Raw genomic sequence first — 27406 nt, 5'->3', positions numbered from 1 at the left:
GTGTATAAAAGCATCTGCTAAATGCCAGTAAAGTGCCAGGTTAACCATTATGTTCCATGACAAGGGGACAGTAGGATGTTCCAAAGCCCATTCCTGCTGCTGGTTGAAAACCGCAGAATGAGAAGAATAAACGCCAACATGTTCTTTTGCATGCTAGTGGGGTGGGTTGCTAATGATTCAAACACACTCCAAATGGTACCATTTAAAAAGAATAAGTGTACTTTAGCTTTTGTGATACAGCTGTAATATATGTACAGTGGAAGTTGTGCCTTTCAACTAAACAAAACATGTGAGAGCGAGAGAGCAAGCAAAGTAGTGAAGGTCACAACTAAGGCTTGAGTAAGACTGGTATGGAGGCAGTGCTGAGTTCAGCTAGCAAGCGACCACAAGCATTAAACTGAGAAGAATCTAAACAAAAGTATCTTAAATATTTAAACTAAGTTTAAAAATCCAATGTTTATTATTTACATACAAAACAAATTCTTCCACTCTTTAATATTTCAAGAGGTCAAAAGAAACTTGCTGTGTTAGTAACCTATTAAACACTGCTACATTTGTCCTGTGCTATTTTTTTTCATAGTGTGCTACTTCAGTGTGGAGCAGGACAGATCAACAAAGTGCAAGGGTACTAATGCTTTGGTTAAGTTCCGAAATATTGAACATTGACAACGCAGCTGTGAGTGACAGTTGACCGAACTGTGGAAAGGCTATTTCCATTTGGTAGCTCAATAAAGCTGATTGCATAGCTTGAAATCCTGTGACTTGGTTGGAAGACCAATTCATGCTATCTGAAGGACACACTGACTTTACCATCTGCTCGTGGTGTTAACTTTCACAAATATTCCCATTCATCATGGATGGTTGATTGTCTCCAGCCAACTCGAATAAAACTATTTTGAAGTGACATCCGCTCTCTCGACTTAGCACTCAGCCCTTTAGCCTGAGAGTGCACTGTGCTTTTACATCATTCCTGCTATGTGACAGAATTCAAGACAGTCTTCACTGGTTACTATAGTTTGATTATATCCTTTTAAGAATATGATACATTGTTAATTGGAGTCACACTAAAGTCATTCAGAAAGTGGCACTTTAAAGTGGTATGATGCGCACGTATAAATTACACTGGTATATTCCTGAGTATGGACGGGCCTCTGATCTCCACAGGTTACAGTACATGAACCACCTCTCTTTGGCATGCAAGACTCATATCAGGGTTAGCATTGTTCTAGGGTAGGTCTGCTACCTACCCTTGTCGGCAGCTCTGTACCGCAGGATATCCAGCTTGCTTCCTGAACTAAAGACCACGGTCCCCAGTCAATGGAAGTAATCACATTCGTATTGCTGTTTCAGTAGTGATAAAGTAATAAAAAATCATCTGCTCATTGTGCTCTCAGATGTAAACACTGTGATCATAGCTCAGGAGGTAAGGAGTTAAGACCGATTGTCTGGCAGTCGGAGGGTTGCCGGTTCAAACCCCGCCCTGGGCATGTCGAAGTGTCCTTGAGCAAGACACCTAACCCCTAACCTCTAACTGCTCTGGCGAATGAGAGGCATCAATTGTAAAGCGCTTTGGATAAAAGCGCTATATAAATGCAGTCCATTTACCATTTACCATCATGTTTACCCTTTCTGCCCACCTTGTCTGACCAATAGCAATGAAGCGCAGAGAACTGTTCTTGGACATGCCTTTACAGTTGTGAGGAAGGAAGCATTGCAAGCAAAGTGTATTCAGATGCAGAAGAAAAAATATCAGGGGTTTACTTTTCAGAACCATGCAGTTTTTTGTTTTGCAACTGATCATCTTAAGAACTGGAATTAGTAGTCCTGGAATGAAACTGAGTTGGCTCACACCACCCATCACTTTGGCATCTCTCTTCCATCTCATCTCGCCGCTGAGATCAGGTGACCCAGCCTGAGGGAAGCCCCGATCCAGCTGTCTCTCCAGCAGTAAGGGCAGGGCCTCTTCCCCGCCCGGATATTTCCCTAACCTGCTAGCCTTTTCAGGAAGGAAGCAGCACTCTCCAAGCTAAATGTTAGAGAAAACGCATAGCCTGTCAAATGCCTGTTCTTTGTCTGGTTTTCAATATTGTCTACCTTCTGTTATACATTGACATAAAACTGTTACCCAGCTGTCTGCATAACTATGTTTTTCCAAAAGTGACTTTACTTTGCCACAAGTTTGAATTTGTATATTTCTAGCTATACTGATCCTTGACAAAGAAAATCTAATAAAAATACACATGCATAATATTAATACATTTCTAAATATTTAGTAGAAATGTACAAAAAGTAGTCAAAATCTCCAAAGAAAATGTATGTTCTTTGTCACTGGATGTTGTTTACAGGATGAATACTTTGGGGACAGTTAAATATCTTTCAAGACATTATAATTGCATGTCAACATTTAAATATCTATTTATTGTATATTCAATTTAGCTTTGTCATGGTTCTGCATGTCACATCAGTGAATGTATTTCTGTCTCATGACATTAAGGTGCATTTTTACATCCCACTTTTTCTTTGTTGCATTTCCTATTAATGTGCAAATCTTAAATCAAGTATTGTCCTGCTGTTTTATCCAGAACACGCAGATCCATAAGCCTGTCAGACTGTCAAGTCTTCAGTCTTTTCCAAACGAAAGTAAACGCATGATTGACAGGGGAGCCCTTAGCTGAACTGGTTACAAAAAACACTCAGAGGAAATAGGTGTGGTGTTACCCTTGACTCAACTGTCATCACCTGTCACCATAACACATTGAGCGACAAAGTACAGATGTTTGATAATCATTAGGAGCAAGAATGTTGGTGAGCGTGTGTCAGCGTGTAAATTGCAAGAAAAAACAAAGCAAAACCAGAAGCTGAGTGACTAACATTACAAAGTGTGACTATGGCACACCTGAATTGAATAGCAACAACATTTGAATACAGTTATGAGGAGAAGACATATACTCTGTTGATGTATTCAATTTCTGAACAGAGGCATGTATTGCATTATTAGATATTAAACATTCAGTAAAAAATCATTTGTGCCCCATTGTTTTCCCAAATGTCCATTTTCCTTATTCAGATCATATAACATGTTAAAATGTACCCTTTTTGTCATTTTGATACTCCTTAAACTTTGGAAGGATTTCAAGCCCAAGCCCTTTACTCACCATCACACACCATTATGTACCGAGCACAGAAAAAAATGGCACGTAACAAAACATATTTCCATCGTGTTCAGGGAGAACCTGTGGGGCCCGAAAGCTCTATCGTCAACAGTTGTAAAACAAGATTAACATTAATTAATCCAGTATCGAGGGAGTACAAACATCTCTCAGGGATGTAGGGGGAACAGGAGATCAGGGAGATGAGATGGGGCCTGGTCATGTATACTTTATTCTATTAAAATGCATCTCTTCTCAATGAATCCAATTAACATACTAATCGGTTTACTATGGCATTAGGCACTCCTGTATGTGTCTGTGGGCCACATCAGCAACAGACCTGGGACTTTACCATTCACAACACTGATCATGTGACACATCATTATGCATTATGGCATTGATTTGCATGTAAAATATCTTCTGGTGCAGTGCAAAAAAAATAAAAAATCACACTGTCTGGGAGAAAAGTTCATCACAAATGTTCAGCGCAGGTAGAAGACCATTGGGCAAACATTTGTCTGGATAGGTTTGTAATACTCAATACGTTATTTATTCATAACGGCGGTTCCGAGAGGGATGCCACACCGGTCCGACAGCTCTATTGTTAGATGTATTATTACTAGCTAAGTAGCTAGCTAACCAGAACATTACGGGTGATCAGTGGAATATTGTTAACAGTTAGCTGGTCAACTGTAGTGAACTGGTATGAGCTAGCTAGCTAGCTAATTATTATTCAGTATTGTTAGTTTCAGTTGTACGTTAAGGGCACAGAAGGTTGCTGGCTGGTGTGGTGTTGTAATGAAACATCCAAAGAATAGCGAGGTAGCTACTAGTTAAGGGGGCAGCTAGTAATCTGCCCAGTTAGATTAAAATTATTAATATTTCATTGATGCCATGTAAGCCAGGGTTAACTACTATAGCTACAGTTCAGTAATGTTAGTTAGACTTTTCATTTTAACTGAACTGAGCTGAAGTTAGCAAGATAGCTAGCCATGCAGCTGGTTTAATGAAGCTGTAAGTAGCCAGCCAGCTTGTATGAATGAATCAAACGTGGCTATGCAGCTGGCTACACCATGTTTTTAATGGTTTACAAATTCAGTCAAAGATTTTATGGTCTACTTTGAAGTCATGAAGCTTTCGATATGAACCAATATTATGTGGGTTTTGTATGTGAAATGATAGAGAATGCATTTATAAGAAACATTATACAGCTGTGAAAGCATTTTTTAGCAGTTAAATTTTTTATTTATTTTTTGGCAATTATTAGGTAACTAGCAAGAAACCTAGCTTCCACACAAAACCATAATGGTGGCCACAAAGTTTTTACGTGTATCGACTGTCCTGTAATTGGTTAATTTCAAGATGAGATGTCATCATCGGCAAATGCAGCTAAATGTCCAATGGGGAGAATTATTGTTAGTGGTACTGGAGCATTTGTGAGGATGTAATCAGCAGGAAGAAGTGAAATGTCATAGTAACAATATGACATAATCCCCACCTGTATAACACAGGGGTTTCTTAAACAATCACAACATTGTCTACTTTACTGACAACTGTAAACTAATGTGAGACCCTGAATTTCCTCCAGTGAGATGAAGAGGAAGAAAATATATATTTTCAAATATAAAGGAAAAAATATAGATATATTAAAGCACAATACAATTGTATTTTATACAGTACATTCAAAAAGATGCAGTCTTTTTAATTGAAATATATGGTATAAAGAAACTTAGGCTATATTATCTTCAAATAGGTGTCATAAGGAGGCTGTCATTTCTTCAATAAAATTGATTAAACACAGAATGAATTTAATTTAGATGCACCATTGGAGGCTTCCATGTTTTATTAAATTAAAAAAGGCAAAATATTAATTTAATGAAGCTGTCAAAATGAAGTTGTCATCTCAAATCACTTCGTTGTAAACCTCCCATTGACTTGAAAAAAAATTTAAATGATATAATTTCCCATCCAGAAGTGTCCAAAAAGGTAAGACTTTCTAATATTTCTGTACAGTTGTTTACATAAGACTTCTCTTCTGCTTAGCAGTCGGCCAAACATTAATGTGTACAGCATCCAGATCTTATTTCTCTCAGAGGAGTCTTGATAAGAACACGGCCCCTGCAAAATGAAGTGTTGAGGATATGAAATGGGGCACATTAAATGCCATGAATTTTGCATCATTTACAGCTTTAATTTTGCAGTGTGGCCTACATCTCCACAATATTACACTTGAGAGATTTGAAATGTTAATACATCAGCTTCAAAGGTAAATTATAGGGGTTAGCCTGGCTCTTGGAAGCATTATAGCACAACATAAACCCCCCCTGACCTTATGTCCATATAGCACTATGTCAGAAAAAACTGAAGTATGGCAAAATATATTTTATTAAATTTTTTATTGAACTTGAGGTCAGAGAGAAAGTAGTAAAATCTATTGGAGCCTTCTGCTTCACCACTACAATAAAAACTATCTGACAAGGCAATAGCGCAAGAGTGGACCCACTGCCAATACTCTCTCTGTCCCCCAATGACCCATTAGATCACAGACTTTGGTGTAACTATATATCTTGCAACAGTAATAAATCACTGCTTTTTCTGTTCCCCCGCTCTTCATTTATAACATCCACAACTATCAAAAAATGCATTTCAGGGGTCATTACTTCAGTGTCATGGATACTTCAGGGTCAAGGGAGGGAAAGAGGTTTATGACTTTTCCAGTCATGATATACAAGACAGCTGGCAGTGTTGAGGTTGTCCAGGCTACACTTCTGGAATGTGTCAGATACTCAAAGCCATGGCCCACTATGTAAACGTCAGGTCATGCAAATTTCTGAGTAACAACCAAATGACCTTAAAACACGTAACAAAGTGTTTGTGTTAAAAAAAAAAAATAATAATAATAATAAAATAAAAATGAATAAATAATAATAATACTAATTCAGTAGATTTATTCTCATTAGGGTGAAACCTACTGTGTATACCAGAGAGAGAAAATAGACTTTGCAACATTTGGCTTGCTGAGGTCAAGGTTACCTCTAGAGTTGCAGATGAGCTTAAATGATATATGTCAGATCACGTCTCTGACAATAACCTACTTCAAGGTAGTCTGACTAAGGCTTAAATATTATTAAATATTTGCTAAAATTCAACCCAATGCACTCAATAATAATACATGTTTGTGACTGGCCTTCAGTACTCATAGTTTATAGAAGTAGAAAAGCGGCATTCCAGTTAATTTGGTATTTTGCCTTGACTATGCACATAAGTGGCTGACAGGCAGCCAATGTCAAAACAACACCTGATAGCATGTAGTGTTTACACCCTTTTACAGTTAATGAACTACTTTTACATCTGTGGACAGTCCAGACCACATATTTTTAACTGGTTTGAGAAAATTACTTTCTAAAACTTTTCCCTACAACCCAGGTCCTAGAGAACAACAGGGACTGCTGGTTTTTCCTGTTACTCAGGTCCTTTTTTTGATCAGTTAAACCATTTGATTGCAAAGTTAACTCAACTGATGTCCTGGGTCTGAATTTGTTGCTGATTTTTTTGTTGAAAACAAAACACATTAGTCTCTGCAGCTCTCCAGCACCATGCCTGCTTGGTAGCCTTTTAATTAAGGTTCATATTTAGAATTTGGAATGGAAATTTGTCATGTTTTGAAAAAAAGTTAATGATGCACACAATTCATACAAGTCATTTGGTTGAACTGTGTGGTAGGTTTTGAGTCAAGATAAGTATAGTTTGACATAATAGGCATTTGAACTGTTCACCCTGCTTTCAGATCTAAAGTAAGATAAGGTTTACAAGTACTTCACAGAGCAAATAGAAGTGGAAAACCCCTTACTAGTACCCGGTGGTAATGCGATGCATCTGGGAAGCTTGTGCTGGCCCATCCCCCTCTTTCAGGGCCCTGTTCCGAGTCCTTTCATTTCTTTTTATAAAGGCCATTCATGACAAGCGGTCTGATCCCTCAGCTGGGAGACAGAGTACATGTTCCTGCTGTCTCGGTTCTTTTGATAACGCGAAACAGCAGCGGCCCACAATGAACACGGGCACAAATAAAGTCCATGTGGGGGCTGCACCACGCAGCTTTACGCATTGTTCCAGCAACTGGCTTTCACTTACGGGCCTGTCCTGAGCATGCATTACTGGTCAGTACTCTACAAAGAGAAATCCACAGCCATGACTGTGTACAATCATTACTGTAGAAACAATGGATAAAACTATAAGCCGTACCACCCCTTTATGAAAATGAACCATACTTAACACATATTGAAATTAAATATATTATCAAGATATTGCTATACTTCACAACATATGTGAAAATGCATTGTTTTTGCTTTCAGACATTGTCATATATACTTTTTTATGTATATTTGTTTAAATACAGTCCTGTGAAAATATTTTGCGTTAGGCTATATAGTCTGCCTATCACACATTTCCATGCCTCCATGATGTACGTGCAGACATTCTGATACTGTACCACATTAAGGACTTGTTCAAAGGACCCTGTAACCTCTCTTTATGGCCTCTCATTATGAAAGAATCGTAGAACCGGAGACATTACCATATGAAAAGCCTTGCCCTTACTGTACATGCAGCTGTGTTTATCCATTTCATTTTCCATTCAGTGACGGCGTGTTAATTCGCTGCGGGAGATTCGGAGGATCGCGACTGAGTCCCATCAGCAGGGGGTGTGTCGGCACGACACAGTGCTACAAAGGACCGGTTCTCACAGGTCCAGAGGGTCAAGGGCACACAATCCAAAGTGGCCTTTCTTTATAGCCTCATGAACAAGAGTGGACAGCGAGTTACTAATCAGCACCAATATGGGAAAATAATTAATCCCATCTGCTGTGAAACTTTGTATGACCACTTTGTCAACTCTAAATCATATGTGATGTCCTATAAAATAGTAAAAGCACTATGCAGTAAAATGACAGTTTTATGCAATGCATTTCCTCAGAAAATAACTTTATCTTTGACTATATATATCTTGACTCATTATCCATAAGAATATTTGCACAAGTGGTTCATACATACAGTAGCAGTGCATCACAATGCCTGGTAGTCCTGTCATTAGCCTGTTCCCCTAGCCATGGTCCCACCCTGCCTCCTATCAAACCTTTGAATCATGGCACAAATAAATTAACTTCTTTTTTTTCTTTTTAACAATGCAAATGTGAGAAAATCTGTTCATTTAAATACAATTATATAATAACATCTGGCACAATGCTGAAAGTACTGAAAATGCTTGTAGTCCCACTGATTTGCTTTTTTGCTGATGTAATGTTTGCATAGTATTTGTTACAGTATGCGCTTGCACAGCTGTATGTATTTTATCCTTTCCTCCACACCGTCTATGCTACAGTCACCATGTTACCCTCGGATATCCTGCCCTCACTCATCCTAACACTGAAGAATATATCCACCATTTTAATAATATATGCCCTTTAATATGCACAGACCAGTTGCCCTCTGTAAATCATTCATTACATTACAGTATAAGCCCGGTGCATTGTAATCTAAAATCAATATACAATCTCTAAAGCAAGTATTTGTATTAAAGCGATACATTTGATGATAGGCATATTATGAAATGAATAAAAATGTGTAATTTTAGATCATAGATGCTTCACATGGAATTTTACGGAAGGAAATATATCACCCACTCACCTTATCACTTCAGTCTCAACACAGTTAAACTGTAGACCGAAAACTCGGACTGCTTGAAAAACAATATATTTTTAAGCAATTAAATTGCGCAATGCCTGTTGACTATTCACTTCTGACACATATTCTGACATATTGCAATGTTCATATACATTTATAAATCCAGTTTAATGGAATTAACAGTAAGCAGTTATAGCAGAAATAAAACATTTTTAAAAACAAAAAAATACTCCTACTTTCTGAAAATTCAAGACACAAAGATTTTCATCGGGCAAACAGGACTGAACTATGACTGACAAGCCTCCCTTAAGTATAAAAATAAACCGTTCTGTTTCTGGGCAACAAAAATATGATGGACAAGTAGTAAGAGTTGGTATACAATATTAATTTGTGAACTCTTGAACGTGTATTCAAAAAAATAAAAAAGTACAGAGTGGAAAGTCCCCATAAGGGCGAATTACAAATTTTATGGAATTTATTGAGAAAAAAACATTCTTCTGAAATGAAGTCCTTGTTCCTGACCTTACTCCCAAGCTGATCTAGCTATAAAAATATACTTCACCAGTTTTATAAATGGTTTCATTTGAAGACACAAAATCACAGGCTATGTCCCTCGTCAGTCTCAATGTGCAAGCCTTTTCCAATAACATCCAATCCCACAAGCCACCGGAAGCGCCCTAACTGTACATAATGGCTTTTACAATTTGATCCTGGGGACCTACTGTGTATGTTTATTTTCATTCCAGACATAATTGCAACCCCTGAATTGTAACAAGCTGTTAATTGCTCTTAATTAACTTTTAATGTCTATTGAAGGATTTATCCTCTCGTGACCACATTAGGTCAGAAATAGCGACGCGTGCCAGGTAGAATAAACGCTACATATTCACATCCCAGGATTTTAATCAGCCAGATCATCGAAAGTTTTTATTTTCTACAACACGCTGTATCCTCCTGAGAACTGGCGATTCATTTTCGCCCCCTGTAGGGAACCTGATTCTCCGGTCTTAATCTCAAGAACCATGTATTCAGCTGTGCTGAAACCTACACTACAAGCAACATTCAATACAAATAAATTAAATAATCTTTTTGAAAAAAATTTTTTCACTGCAACATTTTTTGTCATCCAAGACACTTGCATCGTAAAATAAATAAATACTGCAGGGCCTCAGGAGAATATGACAAATGATTCCTTTTGAAAGTGGCTATTTTTTTATTTATTCAATTATAGACTGATAGATGAAATCAATGGGGTCATTGAAAAGCAAATGGAAAGGCAATGAACCAAACCTACATTGTGTTAACAAATTTGAGGAAAACATCTGGATGAACTTAAACACTGTTTTCAACCACCGTAATCAATCAAGAGATTAGCTGGGACCCCGTGACCGAGTCTGAGACTCGTGCAGCGCGTTTCTCTCTTACCTTCAGCTTCTCGTAGCGGTCGCTGAGGGAGGCCACCTGGTGGTCGCGGTGCCTGCCCACCAGCTTGCACAGGGAGCAGACGAGCTGCTCGTCGGTGACGCAGTACATGTTCACCTTCTCGTCCTCGTGCTCCAGGCAGGTGAGCCCGCGCAGGTGGGCGTCCGGGAGGGGCTCGGTGAGCCGGTGGCCCGTGAAGGGCTTCTTGTTGGGGTGCGTGGCCCTCAGGCACTCCTCGCAGTAGGACACCTCGCAGGTGACGCAGGTCTTCACTGCCTCCTGGGGCGGGTCCTGCTCGCAGAACTGGCACTGCACGCGCTCGCTGGGAGCGCTCATGGCGGTGCCGTCGAAGGGGGGGCGCTCGCGCCGCGTCTCGCTGGGGGAGTTGGGCCCGCTCGCCGAGGCCTTCTGGTAGCGGTCGATGATGTTCTGAAGGGTGACGTTGCGCTTGAGTCCCTCTAGGCCCCTGGGGCTGAGGGTGATGACATAACGGCAGGTGGGGCACTGGAAAGCGCTGATGGACTCCACGGGCTCGTTGGAGGCGCAGTGGGAGACCAGGATACGGTGAGCGCAGCTGAAACACAGGCTGTGGGCGCAGGGCAGCAGCAGGGGGTCTTCAAAGAGCTCCAGACAGATAGGGCAGGTCAGCTCCGACTCCAGCGTTTCCATCTTCAGTCCAAGTGAAGCGGTGTTGTCAGCGAAATCCAGGGAAGCTGGTCAGCTATCTGGAAGGGTGACACAGAATTTGATTTGATTAAAAAAAACAGAGAAGCTTTATTTTTTGGAGGGGAGTGGGGGGGGGGGGGGGGGTGGTGATGGCTGGGGGGTGGGGTGGCCATTTTTCCCAGAATGGGATTTAATAAATGTACTGCTTCCATTCAAGATATACAGAGACAAGCGTTACGAGTACGAAAACCGTGATTAGAGCACTCTATGATTTGATTATACTTTTTTTTTAGCAGCATACACAGAATTGGTTGAAAGTAGACATGTCTACTTAAAAACAATTATGGATTGTGACATTTTTTTCTTACTTGTTTCAAATTGTTATGATAGAGATGCACAAACCCACAAACAAAATACAGAACATAATGTTCTGAAACACATATTTGTGCAGTCATGCTTAGTTAAGCTTTGTGTTAAGCATGGATGCATAATTAGTAGCATCTTTGTTTGTTTGTGACCAAAACCCAAGATTTAGAATTCACAAAACAAATAGGTATCAGACCCCAACTTGCCCTGTTTTTCCAACTAACAAAATCTACAAGTATTCCAATCTATGACTCTACAAACACAATATTTCATCAGTACAACCGTTTTTCATATCTGTATTCAACCAACAGCTGTGTTTGTTTTGAGTGAATCTGGCCCCAGAACTTACAGGCTTGAACAATGCCCCATGTTTTCTTGTGTAATTAAAACTGAAAATGGGAATGGAACACTGTCTCCAGGTGCACTCCCACGGTTAAGGCCAGCCAATGGCCAGAAGGCCCAGCGAAGCTGAAGCCACGTCCATTCTTCCACATGTCTATGGCCCAACAGAACGCAGTGCAACTACACTGAGCCTTTGTTACGAGACAGTTCGACACCCCAGCTGCACGCCTTCAAACTGTACCGGCCTTGTTTAACAATGCGAGCTGATTGGAACATACCTCTGCTCATTAAGAGTGAAAAAAAAAGGCAAAAGCTCGTTATCATTCCGAGGCATGGCGGCCTTTGAAGATGTGAAGATCCAGCAATTAGCCCTGACACAAGCCCCACACTTTGTTTTTCCAGCCTATTCACAAACCATGTGGCTGCTCTGCAACTCTCAGACCACACAATAAGCAAGCAATGCATGCTACAGTTGTGCATCCTGGTCATAGTGGTTTATCACATGTTGAGCTTGGTTTCTTCTGATTGGTCACAAGCACTGTATATAGCAAAGCGGTGTTTTTGCAATTTTATTAATTTATCTTATTCAATTATTTTAATTCCTGAATTTATTTAGCCTGATTTGGACTTTGACTTGTTTTTCACCATGAGCAAGTGCCCTAAGCCGGCCATAAGAAGATGGGCTCTCCCTGTTTGGCTCCTCCTAAGGTTCCTTCCTATACACCACCAAGGGAGTATTTCCTTACCCTATGCTCACTTCTGTCAGGGTTTTAGACAAAGGTATTCTGTGAAGTATATTGTGACAATTATTTTTCACATTACATTATGTGCAATATAAATAAAAAAATAAATCAAGCCTGTGAATTGTGAGCAAGGTAGACTATAATAATATTAATGTATATTTTATCTCAAGGGAACTTGAGATAATGATAATAATAATAATAATAATAATAATAATAATAATAAGCCAAGTATTTTAGTCTTAAGTCTTCAAATTTTATTTATTAATTTATTAAATTTTGTTTGTTATGAGACAAAAATATTGGCAGTGAGATGAGACTGATTGATTCACTGAAACCTTCACTTGTCAAGCAAGCAGGAACTTAAAACAATTTGAAATTTTCTACTTAAGATAAAAATATATATATATATGTATATTTTAAGATGTTAAAGACTAAACCACTTAAGCCAGACATTGTTGCAGTTTAATGAAAAATGTATGCAATATAGGTATATTCAGTGTGTTAATATATTATCGAATTTAGTCTGTAAATTATTACTTTGACTCATGTCACCCACCTGAGATTATGTTGGTTTTACACGGGCCATGTTAAATTAACACTGGGGTTAAGATAGGTCATTGTCAACACCTCTTCAGAATGGAACATATTGCCTATACTTCTCGGTTTGACAAATTGAAAAACTTGGTTATCTTTCTTACTTGCCAGGCGTACACTAATTGTGCTGGGGCCACTTTTTAGGATACAGACTATGGTACAGCCTCTCCCACAGCCTACTTCATGACAATCTGGCAACCTTCTGCCCTCTGTATAAGCACACAAAACTGTACCATAATACTAAAATACGAATAGGAAATGGAAATACAAAAAAAAAAAAAAGACATTATCCAGCAAAATAATTCTAATAATCCAAATAGTTAGGAATAAATCGCACTGCTAGATTTGAAGGACACAACACACTGTTTCATCTTTTGCGTTAAGTCATTTTCCCTTTTAACTTTGTCAGCTGAAATCAAGTAAACATAAATTCAATTTAGGAATAGTCTTGATCTTCTACATAAAAGAAGCCGTGCACTGAAAGAGCAGTTATGTTTATTCAATGTCGGAAATCCCATAAACCTGGGTAAAAAAAGAACTGACAAATTTAAATTAATTGAACTGCAACAACATACTAAATGACGAGAGAACACGTACTCGGCACAATGGACAATCACACTAATAACAGGAACTATAAATAACTTTTGTTAACGTGTTCAAGAACTAATGACAAGAAAGGTTAAACAAAGCACGTAAAAGTACACCCTGGAGACAAGCCAACTCATAGAGCTGTAGCCTACATTATCTGCTCTCAACCGGACATAAAGACTTAACATTCACATAGAGTTTACATACCGATGGATTTCGCCACGATTTACATCGCTGAGACATGTCTGAAGAATGGGAACTTCCAGCCTAAATCATAAATGCATATTTAAGAAGAATACGAAGAAAGACAAAACTGTTCTAGGTCAGAGGAGCCAGATGGTAGTCCTTCGTAGCCCGGTAATCCCAGATCTAGGCTGTCATTGAGCAGGAGGTGTCTGATGCGGCACAACAGGAAAAGATGACCGAGAATTCCAGTGAAGCCAGCTCCACCTAAATCGCCCCCATCAGTGCCCGTAGAGCGGAGGACAAGCACTGAGCACAGTCCGGGCAAGCGATAGCGCGTCCGTACCAAAAGAACAGGAGAGGTGTGTCTGTGTCGTTTCACCCAGCCCATTCAACTGTAATCGAGTGAAAAAAACGTCACGTATCAGTTTCCCACTCCTACTAACCCCCAAGAGTCGACGCTCGCACAGCGCTGTCCTGTTTTGAGAACTTTTCTGTGCTTTGTCGCTATAAATAAAACAAATAAATAAAATAAAAAAGAGAGCGAGAGAGAAAAGAAAAAGCATGCGAAACAAAATGATTAAAACGAGTCCGGCAGGCAGTGTGAATCATCGAGAGCAGAGTGCCAGGAGGATCTGTGATGACCCATGCAGCTCCTGAACAAGAGGCTGACCTGGAACTGGCAGATTACATCACAATCCGTTGTCTTCCTCCGTGACTGTTTGGCGACAGCTGTGTTACTCGCGTGTGTCTGCGTGATGTGTGATCATTCGCAGATCACCTATCTACACAAATGCTCTCTCCACACTTCCCATAGTTTGATGTGTGCACACCATATCCGTGTCTACTGGTCAATGTACAGTACCATGAAACGAATGATAATGGACATAACCTTTGGGCAGTAGGCAATTTCTGGTGGCATTTTTAGTATTTGTGATATCGTGTAAATATATATTTTTATTATTTGAACTGAAATACAAACTATGCTGCCAAATTTGAATGGCATTAAAGTACATTTTGGTTGCATGGTAAAAGGCTCAGAGTTAAGTCATCTGATACCTGACGTTTTTTTCTATTAGAGTTTATTTACTTATAAATGATAACATTTGACTGTGTGAGTAATAATGTGCCTCATATTATAAAGCAAAGCTGTTATATATGCATATACACACATTTATTATCTTTACCCACTTATTCCTGGTCAGGGTCATAAGGGGTCCTGGAGCCTATCCCAGTGTGCATTGGGAGAGAGGCAGGAGACAGGTTGCCAATATATCGCACCTGTGTTCAACTGCAGGATTACATAATAAATATCACCAGATCTGGTGGTTACAGCAGATCAGATCAACAACTGATGAAACATCAGAGCAAATCAGATCAGTCACACTGTTATGAAGACCAAGGAACAGACAACAAATGTTTGGCAAAGCTTTGAATCTTCCTAGAAGTACCAGTAAGTCCACTGTAAAAAAATGAAAACAATACAGCAGGACCGAGACACCACCAAGGTCACACTGTCTACAGAAATGGGCAAAAAAACAAGAAAGAATTTTGCGGTCAAAGCCCAGACTTAAATCCTATTGAAAATCTGTGGCATGACCTGGAATTTGCTGTCCACCGAAGTCCTCCATCTAACTTGGCAGAGTCGCAACAACTTTGCTTGGACGAATGGGCAAAAATTCCAAAATGTAAGTGAAAAAAGTTTGTACGGTCATGACCGACAGCTCAGAATTTTAATTGCTGCCAAAGGCCTGTCTACTAAGTTCATTTTTTTGGTAGAGAAATATTTTTTTGTATCATAAATGTGTTGAATTCAGTGTTGGTGGAGGGGAAAAACACTGAAATGCATTAAAATGACAGAATGTAACAGAAAAATGTGAAAAGTTAAACGGGGTAAATACTTTGTATTGAATTGTTTATGTGTGTGTGTGTGTGTGTGTGTGTGTGTTTTAAATAACACAAAATAACATTTGTGTATTTTCCCATAGCTGCACTATCCTCCAGAATGACTAGATGCTTAATTTCCATTTAACATTCTTCTTAAAATTAAATAAATAAATAAATCATATTTTACATCCACTTAAATAACTGCCAAACAGGAGAAAATGAAAGGGGAATGTGGCACATAAAAATTGTAAGAGAAAAAGAAACCATTGAATGTTACAGGAGAGGGCTGCTTATTTTCCTCAAGCAAACTGAGGTGGAATTGTATTTTATGCAAATTATTGCAGGTATAAGTCCAGCCACAGAGTTCTGTTCATTTTATTTTTTTATCATGTTAAGCCATTTTCAGAATTCCTGTTTTGATTATTGCCGTTTATCCACCAACACACCCTACGACAGTATATTATTACATAAAACTTTTCTTTGTTTTCAGAAACTTGTTTGTCCTGTTTACTCTCCAAAACATGCTATGCTAATGTTTACAATAATGGAGATAAACTGAGGCCAAAGCTGCTGCATGTACAATGTCCTGTATAGGACATGGATATTATAGATGTGATTTGTCCATGTTACTATAAATCATTTAGTAATTCAACTTGCCAGGGAGAGGTCGTTGCAGTTTTCCTACAACGAAAATATCCAAAAGAACATAGCCATGGTCTGAATCAAATAGGAAATGGTAATGCGGAAAAAATGTACAACTGAGAGAAAAAAAAAAAAAAAAAACATAATTTTGTCCCATTAAATCATTAGGTGCTTGAGTTCTGTCACTGATCTGGCCCTGGCCTTGTATCCGTAATCAGTTTGTCGAGGCCCATGTGTGCTATGCCTGTGAATAAAGTGACACAGTTCAAAATCTCCAGCGGAGCATGGGGAATCATGGGCTGTGCAGGACATTGACAGACGACTGATGGCAAATCAGCGGCTGGCCTGGCCCGGGTGATCTTACCAGTCCCCGGGGGGAGGGGATGAAGCAGTACGTGCTGCATACAGGGCAGGAAGCCTGTCAGAGTCATCAGTTCCCTTCAGCTTCAGTGGCAACACTAGTTCCTTATTTCTGCACTGACGTTAAAGGCCGCAAAAACCTTACTTGGAGTAAATATTTGTATCTCTACATACGCATGGAATTAAAGGGCAATCTAAGCATTCTGTGTATATCTGGCAAAGTTTTGTGCCTGTAAACATTTTTTTTTTAATGCAAGTATTATGAAACGTTTTTTTCTTCATGTTGTGCATTTTTCATATCCAAATACCAGAGACATGCCAACTGAATGGACTGGATTCTTGCTTCATGGTTTTTTGTCTTCATCTATGCATCTGAATAAAAATTCTACTTTCTTGTGCAGGCTATTTATCATAATGGGCTATTTATCTTAAACTGAGTTTTAATAACATTAAAGCTAGTAGGGATTTCTGCTGATACCATCCCTCACTACATTGGCTCCTAAATGCTGATGAGTCCCTTCAGATCTCTGCACTTTCTCACTGAAAACCAATCTGCTCTTTTCTATCTTGTGCCTACAATTTACCCATACACTCCCGTACATCCCTCTTTACTCTGTACAGGTAGACCAACAACTTTGTTACATCAATATGACAAGTCCTAACCCTTAAGTCATCCAGGTCAACCCGCCAATGTAATAGGGTTGTTGGAAGTAAACTGGAGATGACAAGACACATCAAAGTCCTTCAGGAGTCCTCTTGTTTTGACTCTTTAAATATTGCTATCTATATTTCTAATATTTTCTATTTAATTTCTGTTTACAAAACATTTACAACATTTACTTGAAACAATTTATTTGATCGCCCCCCAATAAAGAGGTTTAAAGCATTATGTTGTTTTTTACCCTCTGCAGATAATGCATTTTCTACTGGAATAGTTGTAAATAAAGTACAACAACTACTACAACAACTATCATTGCCATAATTGTCATTATTAAATACATTAAAACATCAAATTGACCAAATATGTTTGCAATTACCACTGCCACTGTTTGTAAATGTCTGAAATGAACTGAATCTTTAAGTAATCGCCAGCAGGAAGGTTCTAGCATTTTCCTCTCACTATGTACAGTACAGTGCTCACTCTTTTCAATTATTCAACCATGCTTTCCTCTAAAAACCCTGTTGAAAATTCCTTGGCTGAGAACAGATAAAGATATGCAAAAAAAGACTGAGACAATGTTAACACTCACTCTGAATTGCTTAGTGACCTGTGTAGCGAGGAGGCGTTTAATTCAAGTCGAGATATGCCCTGAGACGGGAACCTTGCTGGCCAGCCAGAGCACCCTCAGACTGACGGGCATAAAATGGCACTGGAGCTGAGCACAGCCACTTACTTCCATCAGTTTTAGCAATGCAATACACGCCCGGAAACTCTGGCAAAGAGTGTGCCAGTTCTAATAATTATAATAAAAGAAAGATTTATACCACCCAGGGCATGAGCTTTAAAATTAATTTAATGCAAATTTAAATGTCAGCGGGTCAAAAAGTGTGAAACCCTTAAATCCCTTCTGAATTATTTCAGTCCAGAACTATTAAAACAGCAGAGAGATGATTCAGAGCCAGTTTATATAACACGCTTTGTCACTGTGAGGGAGTGGTAGAACAAATAGCCATAAAAAATGCTTTTCTGCGCGGAATGGAGGGTAGAATTGCCCACCCAGTGCCTTGACGTAACCGATGCTGGCATCATTTGGAGCATTGCGCTGAAAGTAGGTCAAACGCATTGACCTATCTAACATAATCAGAGCGCGCGTATGTAGTTTAATTCTCTGATGAACTACGTGTGAGCTCAGCCAATGATAACGGTGGCTGTTTCTTTGTCTATATATATGTTTTAACTGCATGCGCATGTGTATGTATGTACGAGTGTGTGTGACAGGTATCCTAGTCAGTTAACTTTTTGAAGAGTACACAGGAGAGCAAATATAAACTTAACAACGTGGTCTACTCCTGTGAGTCGTGTCAAGCCTTTACTCTCTATGCTGAGTGCAAAGTCTGTGAATGGCTGGTGTGTCCTTTTCAAGCCTATATGCTTACTGCACTTTCAAAATGACTGCAAGTCAGTACACTCCAGAACTAAAGGTGGTGGTATACACCAATTACCATCCATATTATAGTTGGAAAGTACATAGAATGAGAAATTGCTTCCCATAGGTACTGGTGGAAGTAAGGCAATGAGCTAGGGTTCAAATTAATTATACATTGAATCGAGAATTGCTGATAAATTACAATTCATTTCTTGAACATGATTTTGATCTGAAAATGGTGAAATAAATAAAAAAAGTTTCATTTTCTTTGTTATCCTTGACATACTGTTACTAGTACTATGTTGAAAACAAGATAGAATTTCATTTGCACAGTTTCATAGATTTCATTTGTCCAAATTAATGTTTGATGTTCAGTAAACAACATAAATTCTACTACCTTTAATCCAATTTATTTAAATTCAAATTTCAGTTACAAATGAAAGAATTCTGCAGAATCTCCCTCAGTCAATCTGCCATACCGTGTAACATTATTTTGCAGAGTTTAAAAAATAAAACAAATAAATAGTAAAAATTTGGAGGTGCTCGTGACTCACTGAAAATACCAACACACGCACCGGTTTCAGCAGCACGTACATCAATGTTTCCATGCGCCCCATCGCCCAACACTCAGAGAGCAGAGAGCATACCACACACTTCAGTAGCATGCTGCATGTGATACCGCAGCACATGTAAGACGGTTTCTCATGCAAAACCATGCCACACCACATTACGACTCCTCCGGGGGCCGCTATGCTCTGAGTCTGAGTTACGTGCAGCAGAACCTCCAAGGAAAGGAGGAGGATGTTCGCCCTCACCCTTGCCCCCCCCCCCACCCCCCCACCCTAAGACTGCAGAGCTGCCGCACTCAGCGTTTAGTCGAGCGTGAAATTGTTGGAAGCGCGGGCGGGTTCTGCTGAGATGCAGCTGAAAAGACAGATGCTGCGGTTACTGAGCGCCTTCGCGTCTGCCCGTTTCGTCAGAGGCAGCTCAGTGCGCCGGTCGGCCGCCCCGCGTTCTGACCCGGCTCTCCGCCTGGCCTCTCCCGGAAAAGGGGGGAAAGCGCTTACCTGGAGGCTGTGGAATGTTTTGTGCAGCAGCCAGAACACTCAAGTTCAGATTGTTTTGGTGGGCCTTGGGGGTCCATTGGACAGGTCCAAATAGAGTAGAATGCATTCTGCAACTAGTGCCTGCTCCCCTGTGATAAACACATAGCCACAAGGAGAAGGGACAGCCGGCTTCTTCTCAGTTATCTGTTTTCTTAATTACGGTAATGTTGCATTTTCTGTACTTTTTTTTTTACACCAAACAGCTCTATATTTACTACTCTCTCCCAAATAGAATCATGTTTGGCTGGATGGGTATGTCTGTCAGTTTGTCTGTCTCAATAGGGCACAGTAATGATGCCTCATCCACTAGGTTTCACCACAGAAGGTTTAGTCACAGGGATAAAGGTCTGCAACCTTGATCAGGCTCATTTATTTTGGTGAGGCAGAGAAACCAAACGTTTACATAGCACTACAAAAAGGAGTAGTAAGGAGTAAGACTACAGTATATGTCCAGAAATACAATGTTTACACAAAAATATTTCCATAGGCTCTCCATCTCCCAGAAGTTCCTGTAGCCTCCCATATTTAAGCACCCACTAAATCTACCCCCCCCCCCCATCCATAAATCAAACTGCATGATCATATCGCTTGCAGTTGAATGTTTCATTAGGCTTATATTTTATTTTATGGATATGTCATTTTATCAGTTGACATGTTTGTTGCTAAAGTTTCTGGGCATTATGGTGAAGTCCAAGGCCCCTTTTGAACATTCTGTGAGGTAGTCCGGCCAGTTATCAGTATTGCCACACCTTCCTGTTTCCTCCCCCACAGCCCCGCATGGTCATCAGCAGCAAAACTGCTTCCTCTCCTTTCTGACAAGAGCTACAACAAACAAACCTAAATATTGCCCTTGTTCTTACTCCAATGACTTCCAGCTGTTTCAGTGATATCATCTTTCACAGCTGTCAACACATTCAGCACGTCCATTCATAAATGACAACAGCGGCATAATCACACGAAACCGAACATACCAAAATGTATGGTTGGAATCATGAACTAGCCTTGAACAAAAATTCAACCCTGACCCCCTCTGAAAGGGGGGGGGGGCTTTTTAATCACAAATTACAAGCCAAGCATAAAAAACCCAAAAGCTCTGCAGCTCTGTTTCTACTTGTTTCTGCCATAAACTAAAACCTGCAATTTGTACTGGGTATGCAATTTGAGATAAACAGATGGTCAAATCTTTGACTTGGCTCCAGCCGACGCCCAAAAACGCAATTTTCGGCGCTAGAAACCGTTCACAGTTTGCGAGGGCAGCTTCCCCTCACCCCTCTCTTTGCGGGGTACACAGACGGCAATGCCTTTGATATGCTGTCAACACACGCCGCGGCAACGGAACGCGAACGAATAAACCTGACGTTTCGTAACCGGCGCGCAAATCATCGACCGTGTTTGCCTCTCCCAAACGGCTAGAAAGGTAGCTGAGAGCAGGGCAGGAAGGGAGAGAGACTGACAGGTCGGGGGCCGCCTGTCGGGCTCCCGGGGCCCCGCTGGTGAAAGCTATCGCGCTACGCGGGGGATTTTTCCAGCACAGATCCGGAGTGTGAAGAGATGGCGGAGATTACAGTGACGGCATCCTCGGGCTGGCCGACTCCGGGGCTCATTTCTCTGTGTCAGGCCGTTCGGACGGGGAGGCTCCATCAGTCACGTTCCGCAGGCAACCGCAAGGTCACCCAGCGCGCGCTGAGCTTTATCGATACATCAGCCGCCCCCTGTGTTTGTCATGCAGCGCGCGAGGCATTGCGCTGTCATGGAAACCGCTGCCTTGTTATGCATGTATAATACACATATACGATTCAGCATTGCATGCATGTTTATTTAATTAAATAATCTGAGTGATAAAATCCTTGTTGACACTAAATAGACTCTTTTTTAAGATGTTATTGTGCAAGGCATTTCCTTGTACTTTGTATTACCATTTGGATTAATATCACTTCTATCTGTACTGACTGATCATTGCAGGCATGCAAAGGATTTTCTAAAGCTAACTTTTGAAGGAGCTTCAAGAGTGCCCTCTTGAGGCAGAAATGCAGAATATCTATGAAGCAAACAAGCTCAAAAGGCTGTGATTTTACATGGATGCTAATATCAGTACTTATCTGTAAAACCCTTTAAATAATTGCTATCCTGTTGCCATTTTCAATTGCAAACATTTCCAAAAGGATATATGGTTACCTTTCAACAATTACTTAATTAATTAAGTAATTGTATTTTATGGAAGTCCATTTAACATGCTAAAAAAGGAAAATACAAGGACTTATGAATACAGTTCCACATGACTGCTTCTGTGACTGTCCCAACATTTTGGATACAGTTTAATGTATGTAATGTGCCCTCATACTTCCAAAGTTCCTCCAACCTCAACAAACCGCTCACTCATTGTCTCATGTCTCAATCTCTCTTGGTCCCTAAATCCTTCTAAAAAGGTTTCCATGGCAACACTACATGTGTACTTACTAGACAAATGATCAAAGAAAGCAGGTATTGCAAGAAGGGAACAAAAGGCATTGTGACAGCTTTCTCAGAACAGCTTTCAATGTGGGAGTAGCTAGTAAGCAATTACTTAATAAGCCCTTAAAATATATTTCTGTTCTATTTGTGCATCTCAATATACATGACCATTAAAGTATGCTGTATGTATACACAACTAGAGATTTCAATAGCCCACTTTCAGTCAGAGAAGGTAAACTGAAAATAAGCGGGAGGACTTCATCTCAGTCAGTTACCATCAGTATTTGTAAATTATCAGGAAGTGAAAAATGCCTCAGACACCATAATTTAAAACTTTACTTAATCCAAGATTCCCACCTTGATATCCAACATTTTCCTCATCATTCACCATACAACAAATAAATCAAACTGCTAACTGAAGTGCAGATAAAATCCTTCACAGGGCTGCAGCACTTCATTACATTCTGTATGTGTTTAGCAGATGCACTAACCAGGGAGACTATATATGTATAACCCATTCAAAACCCAAGGGGATATCATTCATAAAGGCACAGGGGTAATACCCAATCTGGGATTCAAACCAACACCTCCTTTGTTATGAGTAAAGTTCTCTAAATGCTGCTCCAGGCCACTACTCTCTGTGTCATGTTAGGGCAAAGTTAGCTCACAGTTGCACACTTCTCAACTAACACCAATCTACTGTCCCAAGAGAAGGGTCATGTGAAAATGATTCAGAGGAAGAAGAATGTCCCCTTTTCAATTTTGAAAGGAAATTTCACCTCAATTACAGTTGCCACACCTTTGTCATTCAGGATTAAGCTCACAGAAAATTCTGAAAGTTCTGCATCACAAGAAATTAAGAATGAGGTCACCTTTAGAAAAGAGACCCCCCCCCCCCCCCACACACACACACAAAATATCACAGCTGAAAAGCAATGTACATCAATGTACAAACTGCACAGTTTCATAAATACATTTGAAAAATTACTCCATGCAACAAAGCAAACAAACCAGTGCCTTTGAAGCTACTCTTAACTTCCATCAAAGCTAAGATGAGCTATTACTGGTATTAAACTTACATTCCTAAAATCTTTCTGAAAAGAACAACAGCTGAAGAAAAAGCAAGCAATACAACCATCCTTACCTGCCACATGATTAATGTCCCATTATTTACAATGTGCAGAGAAATAAATAAAAATAAATAAATGCATTAAAGATGGCAAACTCAAATACTTTTTCCAAGACCATCCACAGCAGCTTTATGGCAGGAACACAAGTAAGATAACTTAGCAGTTTTTAACTGTTCATCCCTGTCAGTACTATCAGTACTTCTATGCCTTCACCGGGCCTATTGAGAGCCAGCATATGAAACAGAACTGTCTGCCCTGCCCTTCCTCTCATTTCAAATGGAAAACCACTACCAGCTGTTGTAGGCTGTACACCGAAAGACTGGCCAATCAAATGGTGTGGGTGGGGCTTGCTCTGAGAGGGTGGGTGTGCTGTCGCGAGTCTTGTACCTCATACATGCAACAGACTCAATAAATGCTTCCAGTAAGGATAAATCATTTTATATTATTACAAAATAAAACAAATACATGTGCTACAATGCATCATAATACAATAAACACAATAAATACCAGGGAGTTAAATCTGCATTTTGGATTTATTTCAAAATGTGCAGGCTCACAAAAAGAACACTTAAGCAAAGCACTTCATTTTTGTAGAACTGAGAAAATCTCAGTTGCACATCTCTCCCATGAGCAGTTTACTGTGGGCAGAATTAAAAGCCAAAGCTGATCCTTGCATCCTAGCAACCATCACATTCTGTATTCCACACATTTTTTTCCAGTAATTTCATCCTGGAAACATAGACAGCTTTCTGGGAAATGAGAATCTTATTAGTTTTAGAACTGTGTGACTCACCAGTGAAAAGTATTTTGTTTGCTTTGACTTCCAACCACTTCCAGTTGTTCAGATGAAGATATTTTCAGCTGGCCGTATGGCACAGATGTCTTTGATAAGTGCCAGTTGCAATTTGTGAAAAGCTCTTCCTGCAAAGCCAGCGATGGCCAAACAGGTCAAACAGCATGAGGGTGATCAGCTCTGGCATCTGCACTGCAGAGCCCCTGGAGGAATGTAAGGGTTCAAGAGTGAGGCAATGTATCTGTACAAAATTAATGTCCTCTGTCCTCTGGCCAACCGAGTAATGATTAGGCACCACTAGAGACTGTGACACTCAGTGTAGAGGCTTGGAAAATCACACAGAGAGGGCAGGATGAAACTGTATGGGATTGCAACCAAGATTTTAAAACCACAATCTGCATGTTCAGATCTTTCAAAACAGCTAATATTGTACTGTTGAGCATTGAACTAAATTTAAATGGCACAATGTGAACATTAAACCTTATTCTTCATGGCATCCATAGCATTTATATCATAATGTAGCATAAGAGGGTAAATAATCCCGCTAGACATGAAAATCATGGAATTAAGAAGAATTTAATCTTCTTAAAATTCTGTGATTGCAACTGTGGTTGGAATGAAAACCAGCATACACAGGATGTCTTCAAGACCAAGGTTGGGAACCATTGTTCTATATTTTTATAGCCTTAACTTTTAACATGATTGCTTTCATGAATCTTTGATTATTTTAATGTAAGTATCTTATGAAGTTTATTGTTTTATTATATTGCTTTTACGATCTGTTCAATTAACAATTACATATATTTTTATTAGTTTAATCTCTCTAGTCTCTCTCTAATTTATTTTGTCATGATTTCATTTCTGTTGTACGTTTTTTAATTTTGTGAAGTACTTGGTGCTGCACTTCTATGAAGGTGTAATATATAGGGTACATTATGTTAGACAAATGATATCTGCCTCCTCCACCTCCTCCACCTCATTGTTCATGGGCTTTGAAAACATTTATTTAAGTACTTCAATGTGGTTTACGGTGTTATGGTTTACAGGACAAATGTATTGATGTATGTGCACTTGTTCTTCTATGTAAAGATTATATTTACCCTCTCCACTGAAGTGCAGCAGAATTGCATACAGCTGGGCTCGGAGGTCGTCCTCCGTCACACTGGCAGATCCAATTGAGCTCCGTGACCCGCGGACAAGCAAAGCACATGATGCCACAATGCATAACCGTTCCACTGAAAAAAGAACTGCAGTGCAATCAGAGTATGGCTGCAAGGGGAATGTTCACAGGACCTGTAAGTCACTCAGAGCCACCGATGAACAGCGCTGTAACACAGGGGAGTAGGACTACTGGGTAAAACATTGGTCAGGTTACCGGACTCATTGCTTGAGGTTCATGGATTCAAAACTAGGTTACTGAGGAAACTGAGGTTAAAGTGCAGATTGCCAACTTTATTTTGAGTGTATTTACATCCATATTGGGTGAATCCACTAGGAATAGCAGCCCTTTGTATACACAACCCCCCACCCCCTTTTGGCCAAAAGTAATTGGCCAAATGAACATAATCTTAAATGAAGTAGTCACGTTCAGTACTTGGTTGCAAACTCTTTGCATTCAATGACTACCATAGAATACCATTCTGTGACCCACAGACATCATCAGACGGTAAATAACTTCTCCAGTGATGCTGTTCTAGGCCAGTTCTTTTTTTTTTCTTTCAGCCTTGCCTTCAGTAAGTAAAACATATTGGAAACATATCGACTTTGCCAGTCAGAACATTCCACATTTTGGCCTTGAAAAACCCCTTGGTTGCTTTAGCAGTGTGTTTGACGTCATTGTCCTGCTGCAAGGTGAAGTGCCATTCAATGAGTTTTGAGGCATTTGCTTCAGTCTGAGCAGATGTTTTTTGTGAACTTCAGGATTCATCTAGCAGCTGCAGTCAGCAGGCACATCATCATTAAAGATAAGTAAGCCAGTTCCAGTGGCAGCCATACATGCTCAAGCCAGAACACTACATCAACCGTGTTTCAAAGGTGATGTGGTATGCTTTGAATCATTAGCAGTTATTTTCTTTCTTCACACTTTTCTCTTTCCATCACTTTGTTACATGTTAATACTCATATCATTTGTCCGTAAGAGTTTATTCCAGAACAGTAGTTTTTTAACATATGTTTTTTTTTTTTTTTTTTTTTTGCAAACTCCACCTGGGACTGTTAGAGCCTCCAATTAGCCTACATGCATGTCTTTAAACTGTGGAAGGAAATTGGAGTACCCAGAGGAAACCCACGTGGAGACGGGGAGAACATACCCTCTGTTTGATAGTCGAAAATTGTTTTCTTCACAACTGAAAGCATCCTTTGGTCATCACCTGCCGTGGTCCACCAGGTTGTTTACTATTGCACTGGGCTCACCAGTGCATTCTTACTTCTATGGTTCTCATGTTGAGAGACAACAGCAACAGACTCCAAATGCAAATGCACACTTAGCATTAACTCTAGATCTTTTCTTAGCTTACTTGTACGTGAACTAATAATGCACAACTCACAGCTGGCCAAGAAACAGACAATTACTTTTGATCCCCAAAAATGGGGGGGGGACTATGTATAAAAAGGTATGCAATTCCTAGATGGTTCACTCGATATGGATGTAGGTCTGCAAATTAATTCTGACAGTCTGAATTTAAACCTCATATCCAGTGTTTCATTTCAAATCCAATGTGCAGGAGCACAGAGCCAAAACAACAAAAAATGTGTCACTGCCAAAACCGTACCGCAAAACCGAACTGCACTGTCGGTTCTGGATCAAAGGGCATTCCTCGAATGCCTAAGCCCATGGTGTGATGTCGAAAAGTCACGCTAACAAGCAGACATCGTGTGCCTCCTGTTTATTAAAGCATGTCACGTCGGGTAAGCTAGTGCACACATTTTATCAGGAATTTGTGTGTGTATGTTCAGTATATATTGTACAACATTTCTACACTGAACTGCAAAATAATGCATGTGATCTCATTTTGCACAATATATACTCTATATAATATAAATGTTGCATAAATGAAAGTGATTGTAAAGTGGCTGAAAATAGTTGGAATAGCCATAAATTGTCACAGAGGGATTTATCCACTACACAGTAATGTCAATAACTGTAATAACACTTGTTGCAAGTCATCCATATTGGAAAAAAAAAACCTCATGATTGTATGGGCGTGGTCAGGAGTAAC

The 27406-nt window shown here is 39.8% G+C and overlaps 1 protein-coding gene and 1 long non-coding RNA gene across 5 annotated transcripts in view; one reads left to right on the top strand and one right to left on the bottom strand.

The window, feature by feature from the left end:
- Positions 1–27406, top strand: part of LOC118223426 — a 96464-nt gene that overhangs the window by 35745 nt on the left and 33313 nt on the right. The window lies entirely within an intron of this gene.
- The window catches only part of LOC118223425 (E3 ubiquitin-protein ligase Midline-1-like), a 56578-nt gene that overhangs the window by 19181 nt on the left and 9991 nt on the right, over positions 1–27406 (bottom strand). For 2 of the 4 annotated variants that reach the window (XM_035409930.1, XM_035409931.1), the window contains exon 2: positions 10254–10975. In XM_035409930.1, the coding sequence (XP_035265821.1) occupies positions 10254–10919 (666 nt within the window). In that variant the 5' untranslated portion in view covers positions 10920–10975. Of the gene's footprint in view, positions 1–10253; positions 10976–13756; positions 14414–23409; positions 23657–27406 lie in introns of those variants that run through there. The other 2 variants (XM_035409928.1, XM_035409927.1) reach the window with 2 other exon arrangements.

This window comes from Anguilla anguilla, chromosome 3 (genome assembly GCF_013347855.1).
Source record: "Anguilla anguilla isolate fAngAng1 chromosome 3, fAngAng1.pri, whole genome shotgun sequence".
NCBI classification, from domain to species: Eukaryota; Metazoa; Chordata; class Actinopteri; order Anguilliformes; family Anguillidae; genus Anguilla; species Anguilla anguilla.
This window is presented reverse-complemented; position numbering and strand designations above follow the sequence as displayed.